Source organism: Bos javanicus, chromosome Y (assembly GCF_032452875.1).
Source record: "Bos javanicus breed banteng chromosome Y, ARS-OSU_banteng_1.0, whole genome shotgun sequence".
NCBI lineage: Eukaryota > Metazoa > Chordata > Mammalia > Artiodactyla > Bovidae > Bos > Bos javanicus.
In genome coordinates, this window is record NC_083898.1 from 528,007 (window position 1) to 541,264 (window position 13,258).

Below are 13,258 nucleotides of genomic sequence, written 5' to 3' on the forward strand. Positions count from 1 at the left end.
CTAAGCCTGCAAGCTGTAACTATGAGCCCAGGCCTCACATTGCAACTGCTGAAACCTGTGTGCTACAGAGACTGACCACTGCCACAGCTACTGAGGCCTTGTGACCTACAGATGGGGCTCTGCAATTAGAGAAGACAATGGAACAGACCCTCCACACCACAACTAGAGAGAGCATAAGCTCAGCAATGAAGACCCAATGCAGCAAAAAATAAGTAAACAAAAAATAAATAAATAAAAACCAAAAACTCCAAGCCCTCAAATGGCTTACAGCTTCAAATCCATCATATTTATGTTAAATTGCTTTAGTTGTGTCCAATTCTTTGCAGCCCTACAAACTATAGCTTGCCAGGCTCCTCTGTCCATGGGATTCTCCAGGCAAGAATACCAGGGGATCTTCCATGTAATTATCCTCTCATCACAGGAATTACCTCTTCTTCTCTTTTCCCCTGTTGTTTCTGCTCCTCCTCTTCTCTCTCTCTTCTCTGATGTTCTTCCCATTTTTCCATTAAGTTTGTCTTTAAAGAGAAAAAAAAGATTTAATTTTCAAAACCTTCACAACACAGGAAAAGTAAACTTTAAAAATTAAGTATATATTGGTCAAACAAAGAATCCAGCTTTTTAAAGGTTTTTCTGTTGTTATTCTTGTTCAAGACATGTATTTCTTAATGTGAAAAAATCTTTAATTAGAAGTTATTTTAACTGTTTAGCTAGCTGATTAATTTGACTCAAAGCAAAGCATACCTCTTGTTCTTCCTCCTGTTTCCTAGCTGTCTCTTCCTTTTCTTTCTTTATTCTGAATTCCTCTTGTGCCTTCTGCTCCCTTAATAACCATTCATCATGTAAGTTTTGCCTATTGATATAATTAAGTTATCAAAAGAACTGGCATTCTACAAATACACACACATTTACACTGCATATATTATAGCAAATAAAACATTTGGGGATGATTAAAATGTAATGAAAGATTAATTTTATATAAAACCTAGAGCAAGTGCCATAAAGCAAATGATAAGATACAAACTAAGACTTAGAGTTTCACATTGAGAAAGTATAATCCTTCAACTTCTATGCATTTGTAGAGTGGCAACTGCAGGACTGCAAAACCCATCAACTTATGGGAAAACTTGAAAGTTAAGAGTCTCTTGAGTTTTTGTCCCTAGGACCCTAAACGACTAAAAGAAAAAAAATAAGTCAGACACCAATGCCAGATACTGGATATCAAATTATGAAAATAGCATGAAAATCAAATTGTAAGTAATGTTGTGAAACAAACTGAGATCAATGATAAATGAGTAAAGTATATGTCATACATATAGGATAGAAGATTAACATTCTTGGTTAGTAATCATTTTTCCTACCAAAAAAAATATAAATAAAAAAATTTTCTATTTTTATTGTGAATCTCAAAATTCTCCAAGCCAGGCTTCAGCAATACGTGAACTGTGAACTTGCAGATGTTCAATCTGATTTTAGAAAAGGCAGAAGAACCGGAGATGAAATTGCCAACATCCGGTAAATCATCGAAAGAGCAAGAGACTTCCAGAAAAACATCCGTTTCTGCTTTACTGACTATACCAAAACCTTTGTGGATCACAATAAACTGTGGAAAATTCTGAAGGAGATGGAAATACCACCTGACCTGCCTCTTAAGAAACCGATATGCAGGTCAGGAAGCAACAGTTAGAACTGGACATGGAACAACAGGTTGGTTCCAAATAGGAAAAGCAGTATGTCAAGGCTGCATATTGTCACCCTGCTTATTTAACTTATATGCAGAATACATCATGAGAAACACTGGCCTAGATGAAGCACAAGCTGGAATCAAGATTACTGGAAGAAATATCAATAATCTAAGATATGCAGATGACACCACCCTTATGGGAGGACGTGAAGAATTAAAGAGCCTCTTGATGAAAGTGAAAGAGAAGAGTGAAAAAGTTGGCTTAAAGTTCAACATTCAGAAAACTAAGATCATGGCATCCAGTCCCATCATTTCATGGGAAACAGATGGGAAAACAGTGGAAACAGTATCAGACTTTTATTTTTTGGAGCTCCAAAATCACTGCAGATGGTGACTGCCGCCATGAAATTAAAAGACACTTACTTCTTGGAAGAAAAGTTATGACCAATCTAGATAGCATATTCAAAGCAGAGACACTACTTTGCCAACAAAGGTCTGTCTACTCAAGGCTATGGTTTTTCCAGTGGTCATGTGTGGATGTGAGTTGGACTATAAAGAAAGCTGAGCGCCGAAGAATTGATGTTTTTGAACTGTGGTGTTGGAGAAGACTCTTGCGAGGTCCTTGGACTGCAAGGAGATACAACCAGTCCATACTAAAGCAGATCAGTTCTGGGTGTTCATTGGAAGCACTGATGTTGAAGGTGAAACTCCAAAACTTTGGTCACCTGATATGAAGAACTGACTCAGTGGAAAAGACCCTGATGCTGGGAAAGATTGAAGGCAGGAGGAAAAGGTGACAACAGAGGATAAGATGGTTGGATGGCATCACAGACTCAAGGGACATGAGTTTGAGCAAGCTCCAGGAGTTGGTGATGGACAGAGAGGCCTGGTGTGCTGCAGTCCATGGAGTCGCAAAGAGCTGGACACGACTGAGAGATTTAACTGAACTGAACTGAGCTAAACATATGGTAAAAATGGGCATGTTTTTTCAATGCTGGAGAAACTACAAACCCAGAGGCCCTTTTTCTCTGTTTATGTATACATATTCTTTGTTCACAGGCATTTCTAGGCACTTTCCTAGGAAATAATAGAGAAATTATGAAAATTATATAAGCAAAGATTGCTAACTTAAAGGTCTGTATAACAATAAAAGGGTAATCTTATTTTCTTTTTAAGGTACTATGATCTTAATGAACAAATTTATGTAAAGATACGTGTAACTATATGTGTACTATCTTTGTACTCAGACATTTGCATTCAACTTTTTGTAACAAAGGCTCTCTATGAGTATGAGGTATTTATTGATGCTGTTTCACTTCTTGTTTGGATTAGTTGTTCTTTTGCATAGAAAATGAATCAACAAAAGCAGTGAAAAATACTTTGGTCAAAAATTTTTTATACAGGTGTCATGAGAGGGAGTTTCATATGTATACTTATGGCTGATTCATGTTGAAGTTTGACAGAAAACAGCAATAAAGCAATTATCCTTCAATAAAAAATAATTTTTAAAAGTAAAAAAATGTTATACAGGTTTTAAAAATAGCATATATTATTTAAAGATACCATATACATTAAACAAAAAGACATGATTATCATTAATTTATCACTAAATAAGAAAACCCCACTGGGAGAAAGTAAGTATGTAAATAAGCAATAAACACATTAAAAACATTTACAGAAACAAATTATATAATAATTCTTTCATTTAACAGATGAGGAAAATCGAACAAAAAGATTAAATCCTATATACAAATAAATGCAAAGAATCACCTGTAGGACTCTGAATTAGACTTCACAACCTATGTCACACTGACAATTGAAACAAAGGCAAGTTCTCACCTTTAAAATGATTTCTCTTGGCTTGCCCTTATATTTACATTTTTGAAAAAATTATGTGGCATATCTTCTCTTCTCTGAAAACTAGAACTCCAGACTTTATTCGTGCAGAAGTCTTAAATTTATAGCAAAATTAAGGGGAAAATACAGAATTCCCTCCCACACACCTTTACTCCATAAATGTATATCATCCTATCAGAGATGTACATATTTTTATAAAGAAAAATCTGTATTAATAAAGTCTTTATCATTTCAAGTATAAAAACTGAATACACTTCGAGTTTTTAAAACAGTGCTGACCTCTCTAACTCCAACAGCTTCTCTTCTTTTAACTGTTTTTCAATAACAGCAGGATTCTCCTCTTCTTTTTGTGACAGTCCTGAAGTAATTTAAATGTTTATTAAACTGAATACAAATAATAATATGGTCAATGATGCAGGAAAATCTTTAAACATGAACATTTTTAATGTTTACAATAATGGCACACACCAGTCTGTCTAAACCTCCTAATAATAAAGGCTTTAGAGAGCAAAATTCTGGACAACTGAAGAGTCAGAAAATTAATGTAAATAGTGGTTAACACACTGTATATATTTTTTTAAATCCATGGTTCAGAATACTCAAAAAGGTGTTGGGAGAATGGGATGGAACACAGACATTCACAAAAGACAGACAACTAAAATATACAAAACCATTTTTTAAACACTCACTACAAAAATGTATTTAGATAAACAACTAAAAGCATTGGAAGAGGTTATTAGACACAGGATGTTTATATTATCCTAATACCATGAAATTAAAAGACGCTTACTCCTTGGAAGGAAAGTTATGACCAACCCAGACAGCATAATGAAAAGCAGAGACATTACTTTGCCAACAAAGTTCTGTCTAGTCAAGGCTATGGTTTTTCCATTGGTCATGTATGGATGTGAGAGTTGGACTGTGAAGAAAGTTGAGTGCCAAAGAATGGATGCTTTTGAAGTACAGGGTTGGAGAAGACTCTTGAGAGTCCCTTGGACTGCAAAGAGATCCAACCAGTCTATCCTAAAGCAGATCAGTCCTGGATGTTCACTGGAAGGACTGATGCTAAAGCTGAAACTCCAATACTTTGGCCACCTCATGCGAAGAGTTGACTCATTGGAAAAGACTCTGATGCTGGGAGGGATTGGGGGCAGAAGGAGAAGGGGACGACAGAGGATGAGATGGCTGGATGGCATTAATGACCCGATGGACATAAGTCTGAGTAAACTCCAGGAATTGGTGATGGACAGGGAGGCCTGGCGTGCTGTGATTCATGGGGTCGCAAAGAGTCGGACATGACTGAGAGACTGAACTGAACTAATACCATCCTATTTCATCCCAGGGACAAGTATTTAATTTAAAGGGGAAAAATCTACTGTTATATTGGCACAATCTAACAAGCAACACCTCTGTGTTATATATGAATTTAGACAGAGACATAAATATCTAGACCATAGCATTTCATCTGTGGCTCCCCTCTTCTGCTTGCTCATTCATGTCTCTCTCACACAGCAACTAAAAAGTCTTAAGTCAAGTGTCTCATGTAAGTATCTGCAAATTTAAGAATGTTGCATGCCATTCCAGTAAACAATGAATGTTGCTCACCATCTAATCAGTGGCTAGTGCAGCTGGCCCCATGGTCAATCTACTGTGTACCCTGGATAATTAAGGTCCGTATCTAAGGGATAATTTCAATTAGCCCTGCTAACTAAAAGCTGTCACTTATGCAAAGTTCATGCAATGAAAGAAGTCAACAATATTTTAGTTGACAACCGAAGAATGTCACTGGCCACCTGCTTCTACAAGGATTGCATCACTACCCACTGCAATGACTGACTTTCAACTCCCATGGAAAAGACTTTAGGATGCAAAGCAGAAATAACAGGTATGGTTTTTCTAGTAGTCATGTAAGGATGTGAGAGAGGGACTACAAAGAAGCTGAGCAATAAGGAACTGATGCTTTTGAACTGCAGAGCTGGATTAGACTATTGAGAGTACTTTTCACTATAAGGAGGTGAAACCCGTCAGTCCTAAAGAAAATCAACTGAGAATATCCATTGGAAGAACTGGTGCTGAAGATCAGTCTCCAATATTTTGGCCACCAGATGGGAAAGAGCTGACTCACCGGAAGACCCTGATGCTGGGAAAGATTGAAGGTAAAAGGAGAAAGGGGTGGAAAAGGATGAAATGGTAGAATGGAAACAACTTTATGGATTTGAGTTTCAGCAAAACCTGGGAGACAGCAAAGGACAGTGAAGCCTAGTATATGGCAGTCCATGGAGTCACAAACAGTGAGACACAACTTACTGACTGAACAAAACAAATGTTGTGGGGGCAAGGGTGAGCGAACAAGTCTTCAGATGGCTAGGTGTTTTCAGGAGAAGATTTTATGAGCCCAATTCTTCTATCTTCTCATATCTAAAGACCAGAATCTGGGGATTCCCTGGTAGTTCAGACAGTAAAGAATCTGCCTGCAATGCAGGAGACACAAGTTCCATCTCTGGCTCAGGAAGTTCCACGGAAGAAGGAAATGGAAACCCACTCCAATATCCTTGCCTGGAGAATTCCACAGACAGCAGAGCCTGGAAGGCCACAGTCCATGCGGTAACGAAGAGTGAGACATGACTGAGTCTAACATTTTCACTTTTCACTGTCTAATGGAGAGAACACAAAGGATCTGGCCTAATCTTTTAAGGAGACTATTATGTATCCATTATCTCAAGAGAATCTTAGAACTAATCTATAGATTAAGTTGAGAATGAAGCCAAGAAATATCCAAACAGTGGAAGAATGATCCTGAGAGCATTTTATAAATTATGGAAGCTGCCCTTTCATCACAAACCCAATGTGTTAGGCCAGAAGGATTTAACTGTATCAAAGGAGGCTCTTCAGTGAAAAGATTCTGCTAAAGCAACAGCACAACCTGAACAGTTTCTCCTGAGCCCAATTTCTTGCATCTTGTCATACTGAAGAGACAAAGGGAAAATTTTACATAACATCCTGCTCATTCTCCCTCTATAACTCAGCTTGCTCCTTGCGAAGTCTGGATCATGTAGGTCACACAGTCGCAGAAAATGGGGACTTCATAGGGAATATTGGAAACTGGAGCTTATCTCACTCAGCCTTGTCCTATTCTTTGCAACCGTCCAGCCCCTGCCAAGCTGCTTAATCATGCCTATCCAGGTCAGACAACCCCCTCATCATCTTGACTGCTGTTCCTGTGCACTCAAAACCCCTTAGTTTAAACCAGCCTATTAACAGCTAGTATTGCCCACCATAGTCTGTCTATAAAAATTCTGTAACACCTTTGTTCAGGGCTCAGAGCTTATGGTGTTAACTTCTCTGGGTCCACCAGCATAATAAACCTGAGTTCTTCAACTCTCCATGCGTGGTGCTTGGGTTTCTTGATTACTGGTTTCTGCAACAATATCTAATGAGTAACTGCTCCTCATGACTAGTTGTAAACTTCTATCAAAATGGATGTCCCCTCACTAAAGTCATATACCCTTTAAGGTATATGGGATCTTCTAAGAGGGTGTCCCCCAGAGTACAGTAACTTATTTGCCCCAAATAAACTGCTGTCCTACTGTTTTTCTTTTCCCCAGTTGATGGCCCAAATTCTTGCATATTCCCAAACACAGAAAAGCACTTAAAATGATTAACTTTAGACATCTTTCATAAATTTTTGTAATTTAGACATCTGCTTCTTTGTGACCCTGTGGACTACACATGGACTACCAGTCCATGGAATTCTCCAGGCCAGAATACTGGATTGGGTAGCCATTCCCTTCTTCAGGGGAATCTTCCCAACCCAAGGATCAAACCCAGGTATCCTGCATTGAAGGCGGATTCTTTACCAGCTAAACCATCAAGGAAGCCCAAGAATACTGGAGTGGGTGGCCTAACCCTTCTCCAGTGGATCTTCCAGACACAAGGATCAAACCCAGGTATCTCGCATTGAAGGAGGATTTTTTACCAGCTGAGCCATCAGGGAAGCCCAAGAACACTGGAGTGGGTAGCCTATCCCTTCTCTAGTGGATCTTCCCAACCCAGGGATACAACTGGGGTCTCCTGTATTGCAGACAAATTCTTTACCAGCTGAGCTACCAAGGAAGAGCTTCAGTAATTAAAAATGTTTCGAATTTTAACTGTATTTTTCATTCTTCCCAGAGAAAACTCTACATATCCTGTATTCTTCCTTAACTCACTTTCCTCAAAGAGATCTAAGATACTGTATTCTAGGTTACAATCCTCACTAAGGTCCTCCGATAAAACTTAACTGCAAACTTTTAGGTCGTATGCTTTCTTCAGTTGACATATCTAAGTTAGTTATGGCTAAGTCACAAGGTACAAGATATTTAATGCATAGTCCTCTCCAGTTATAAATCTATGATACCAAACAAGTCATGTACTTCTGAAATACAATGGTGGGACAGGTACAAGATCCACATGCCAGTTACAAAAGGGAAGTTAGAGGTAACAGTTCAGTTCAGTGCAGTTCAGTTCAGTCGCTTAGTCATGTCCAACTCTGCAATCCCATGGATTATACCACAAAAGGATTCCCTGTTTACCATCATCTCCCAGACTCTGCTCAAACTCAACTATACTGAGATGGTGGTGCTATCCAATTATCTCATCCTTTGTCGTCCACTTATCCTCCTGCCTTTAATGTTGCCCAGCATCAGGGTCTTTTCCAATGAGTCAGTTCACATCAGGTGGCCAAAGTATTGGAGTTTCAGCTTCAGCATCAGTCTTTCCAATGAATATTCAGGAATACATTTGAATCAGTTCTAATGAGGTGGATGAAACTGGAGCCTATTATACACAGTGAATTAAGCCAGAAAGAAAAACACCAATACAGTATCCTAACGCATATATATGGAATTTAGAAAGATGCTAACAATAACCCTGTGTACGAGACAGCAAAAGAGACACTGATGTATAGAACAGTCTTATGGACTCTGTTGCAGAGGGAGAGGGTGGGAAGATTTGGGAGAATGGCATTGAAACATGTATAATATCACGTATGAAATGAGTTGCCAGTCCAGGTTCGATGCATGATACTGGATGCTTGGGGCTAGTGCACTGAGACCACCCAGAGGGATGGAATGGGGAGGGAGAAGGGAGGAGAGTTCAGGATGGGGAACACATGTATACCTGTGGCGGATTCATTTTGATATTTGGTAAAACTAATACAATTTGTAAAGTTTAAAAATAAAATTTAAAAAAATAAAAAAGAACTGATTTCCTTTAGGACTGATTGGTTCGATCTCCTTGCAGTCCAAGGAACTCTTAAGAGTCTTCTCCAACACCAAAGTTCAAAAGCATTACTTCATCAGTGCTCAGTTTTCTTTATGGTCCAACTCTCGCATCCATACATGACTATTGGAAAAAGACAGACTATTGTCAGGAAAGTAATGTCTCTGCTTTTTCATATGCTGTCTAGGTTGGTCATAGCTTTTCTTCCAAGGAGTAAGCATCTTTTAATCTCATAACTGCACTCACCATCTGCAGTGATCTTGGAGCCCCAAAAATAAAGTCGCTCACTGTTTCCTATCTTTCCCTATCTGCCATGAACTGATGGGACCAGATGCCATGATCTTCGTTTTCTGAATGTTGAGTTTTAAGCTAACTTTTTCACTATCCTCTTTCACTTTCATTAAGAGGCTGTTTAGTTCCTCTTCACTTTCTGCCATACGTGTGGTATCACATGCATATCTGAGGTTGTTGATATTTCTCCTGTCAATCTTGACTTCAGTTTGTGCTTCATAAAGCCCAGCGTTTCTCATGATGTATTCTGCATATAAGTTAAATAAGCAGGGTGACAGTATACAGCCTTGATGCACTCCTTTCCCAATTACGAACCAGTCCACTGTTCCATGTCCAGTTCTGTTTAGATTTCTCAGGAGGCAGATTTCTGCATACAGATTTCTCACGAGGCAGGTAAGGTGGTCTGGTGTTCCCATATCTTTTAAGAATTTTTGCAGTCTGTTGTGATCTAAAGAGTCAAAGGTTTTGGTGTAGTCAATAAAGCAGAAGTAGATGTTTTTCTGGAACTCTCCTGCTTTTTCTATGATCTAATGGATATTGGCAATTTGATCTCTGGTTCCTCTGCCTTTTCTAAATCCAGTTTGAACATCTGGAAATTCTTGATTCACATACTGTTGAAGCCTGGCTTGGAGAATTTTAAGCATTACTTTGGTAGCATGTGAGATGAGTGCAATTGGGTCGTAATTTGAACATTCTTTGGCACTGCCTTTCTCCATTCTTTGGAACAATAAGTGACCTCTTCCAGTCCTGTGGCCACTGCTAGGTTTTCAAAATTTGCTGGCATATTGGGCACAGCACTTTAACAGCATTATCTTTTAGGACATGAAACAGCTCAGCTGGAATTCTATCACCTTCACTAACTGTTCATAGTGATGCTTCCTAAGGCCCCCTTGACTTCACATTCCAGGATTTCTGGCTCTAGGTGAGTGATCACACCATTGTGATTATCTAGGTTGTGAAGATCTTTTCTGTATAGTTCTTCTGTGTATTGTTGCCACCTCTTCTTAGTATCTTCTGCTTCTGCTGGGTCTGTAACAGTTGTGCCCTTAATTGTGCCCATCTCCGCATGAAATGTTCCCTTGGTATCTCTAATTTTCTTGAAGAGATCTCTAGTCTTTCCCATCCTATTGTTTTTCTCTATTTCTTTGTATTGACCACTGAGGAAGCCTTTCTTATCTCTCCCTGCTATTTTCTGGAACTCTGCATTCAGATGGTTATATCCTTCCTTTTCTCCTTTCCCTTTAGCTTCTTGTCTTTTCTCAGCCATTTGTAAGGCCTCTTCAGACAATCATTTTGCCTTTTGCGTTTCTTTTTCTTGGGGATGGTCTTGATCACTGCCTCCTCTACAATATTATGAACCTCTGTCCATAGTTCTTCAGGCACTCTGTCTATCAGATCTAACCCCTTGAATCTATCTGTTGCTTCCACTGGATAATTGTACGGGATCTGATTTTGGTAATACCTGAATGGTCTAGTGGTTTTCCCTACTTTTTCAATTTAAGTCTGAATTCTGCAATAAGGAATTCATGATCTGAGTCACAGTCGGCTTCTGGTCTTGTTTTTGCTAACTGTATAAAGTTTCTCCACTTTCAGCTGCAAAGAACATAATCAATCTGATTTCAATATTGACCATCTGGGGACATGTGTACAGTCATCTCTTTTTGTTGGAAAAGGGTGTCCGCTATGACCAGTGCTTTCTCTTGGCAAAACTCTATTGGCCTTTGTCTTGCTTCATCTTGTACTCCAAGGCCAAACTTGCCTGTCACTCCAGGTATCTTTTGACTTCCTACAAAAGCATTCCAGTCCCCTGTGATGAAAAGGACATCTTTTTTGTGTGTTAGTTCTGTAAAGTCTTGCAGGTCATCATGGAACCGTTCAGCTTCTTTGTCACTAGTGGGTGGGGCACAGATTGGGTTACTGTGATACCAAATGGTTTGCCTTGGAAATAAAGATCATTCAGTCATTTTTGAGACTGCATGCAAGTACTGCATTTCAGACTCTCTTGGTGATTATGAGGGCTACTTCACTTCTTTAACAAGTCTGGAACAAACCGAAAATTTTTCAGGCCCATGTTCCTCACAGTGAAGGCACATGGCTCTTGGTGACCCTATCTCCATGACTTTACCTGGTACAGCTCTTATTAAAGCTCTTGGATTTGCTACCTTACATCTTCTGGGATGAAATCATATATGTGTGTACTGGTTTGGGCTTAGGAGTGCCCATCACCATGGATCTCTTCGCTGAACAGCCTTCTTTGATACAGTTGTATCCTTCACACTTTACACACTGGGTTTGTGATCAAAGGGCCACTCCCATAATAAACAAAATGCCCTCAGGTTCATTCTTCCACTGTTTGATAAAACAATTCCAGTTTTAGTGTAGACTTAATCTCCCATTTTTTGATGAATAGCTCTTGGATTCTGGAGGCATCTCAATTGAGATGCTGGAGGCAAAATAATCTCATAATATTAGATCACCTCTTTTGTGCTGTCTCAACTGTCCCGGACAATAGGGCCTTGACTACGATGGTTGACCAGTCTCAACTGCCTTCATGAACAGTTTCAAGCTACTGCTCAGATAGTGACTCACACCAATCTTCTTATCAATGCCAGCCAAACTCTCAGGTTCCCTCTCAAACACATTTTATTTCTTTTAATGTGGTCAGGCTGAGAACTTTCAAATTTCAACTTATGATTTCTTTTTGAATAACAATCCCACCTGCCGCTGATGCTAAGTCACTTCAGTCCTGTCCAACTCTGTGCGACCCCATAGACGGCAGCCCACCAGGCCCCGCCATGCCTGGGATTCTCCAGGCAAGAACACTGGAGTGGGTTGCCATTTCCTCCTCCAATGCATGAAAGTGAAAAGTGAAAGTGAAGTCACTCAGTCGTGTTTGACTTTTAGCGAGCCCATGGAGTGCAGCCTACCAGGCTCCTCCGTCCATGGCAGGAGGAGCATTTTCATTTTCTCCATCCATTTTCTAGGCAAGAATACTGGAGTGGGTTGCCACTGCCTTCTCCGAACAATTCCACCAAATCCCATCAAATCATTTCTCTTTTTTAAAGGACACGAGGCCACCATCTCCACACTATAAAAGATGCCAGAAAAAAAGAAAATTACAGGAATATCACTGATTAACATAGATGCAAAAATCCTCAACAAAATTCTAGCAAACAGAATCCAACAACACAATCAAAGAATCATACACCACAATCAAGTGAGATTTATCCCAGGGATGTAGAACCTTCAATATATGCAAATCAATCACTGTGATACATCACACAAATAAATTAAGAAAGACGACCAGCTCAACAGATGCAGAAAAAACTTCGGACATAATCCTACTTCCATTTATGATAGAAACTCTCCAGAAAATAGCCGTAGAAAGAACCTATGCCAACATAATAACAGGCCATATACAACAAACCCACAGCAAACATTACTCTCAACTGAGAAAAAGTGAAAGCATTTTCTCTAAGATCAGGAATAAAAGGTGTATGCAAGATGACAGTGAGAGAAGGTACAGAGTGCATGTCTCGCCATGCCTAGGATGCCTACCACGTGCTGGTGGGGGACCTCCTGAGGACAGGCTGATGGGTGGAGCCTCAGAGGAAACCAGGTACCAGACAAAAGAGTGTGGAGAAAGCTCAAGGCCTGGGGACACCAACTGAGGGTCTGTTGTAGAGGAAGAGAGTGGTTTTGATGCTTTTGTGCTGGTAGCAGCAGTGAACTTGCTCCATCACGAAGGGGAGGGATCTATGAGGAGATAGAAAGATCCACTAGGTAACCCCCTTCACTTGATCCTGGGGTGCTTTCTGGGCCCCAGGGCCCCTGGCCTCTGCTCTTTGGCGCCTCTTTTCCCTCCGATGGAGTCTTCTTCCCTCTGGGGGACCATAGCTCTTCAGGGATCCCTATGAGAGAATCCTGTGGATGTGAGAGGGAGGGAAGGCTCCTGCTGGGAGAGAAAGAGACCAGCTGAGCTTTAGAAGGCACCTGAACAAGGCACTGCCTACTGTCCCCTTCTTATCCCCACTCGGCCCTGGGGATCATCCTAAGGTGCCCAGGCCAAGCCCTCCACCCTTAAGGAACACTTCCTACCTTTGGGGGCCCCTCCACCCTCCAAGGCACCCATCTAAGCCCCACTCCCTGCTCCTCCCTCCAAGTTGAGGC

General features: G+C 40.1%; 1 protein-coding gene across 1 annotated transcript in view; it reads right to left on the reverse strand.

Annotated features, from left to right (window-relative positions):
* LOC133243847 (U2 small nuclear ribonucleoprotein auxiliary factor 35 kDa subunit-related protein 2-like) overlaps nt 1-13,258 on the reverse strand; it is a 46,319-nt gene that overhangs the window by 20,904 nt on the left and 12,157 nt on the right. The window contains exons 3-5 of the mRNA XM_061410576.1: nt 3,818-3,896; nt 742-850; nt 429-515 (exon numbers count right to left, since the gene is read on the reverse strand). Of these exons, the coding sequence (XP_061266560.1) occupies nt 429-515; nt 742-850; nt 3,818-3,896 (275 nt within the window). The remainder of the gene's footprint in view (nt 1-428; nt 516-741; nt 851-3,817; nt 3,897-13,258) is intronic.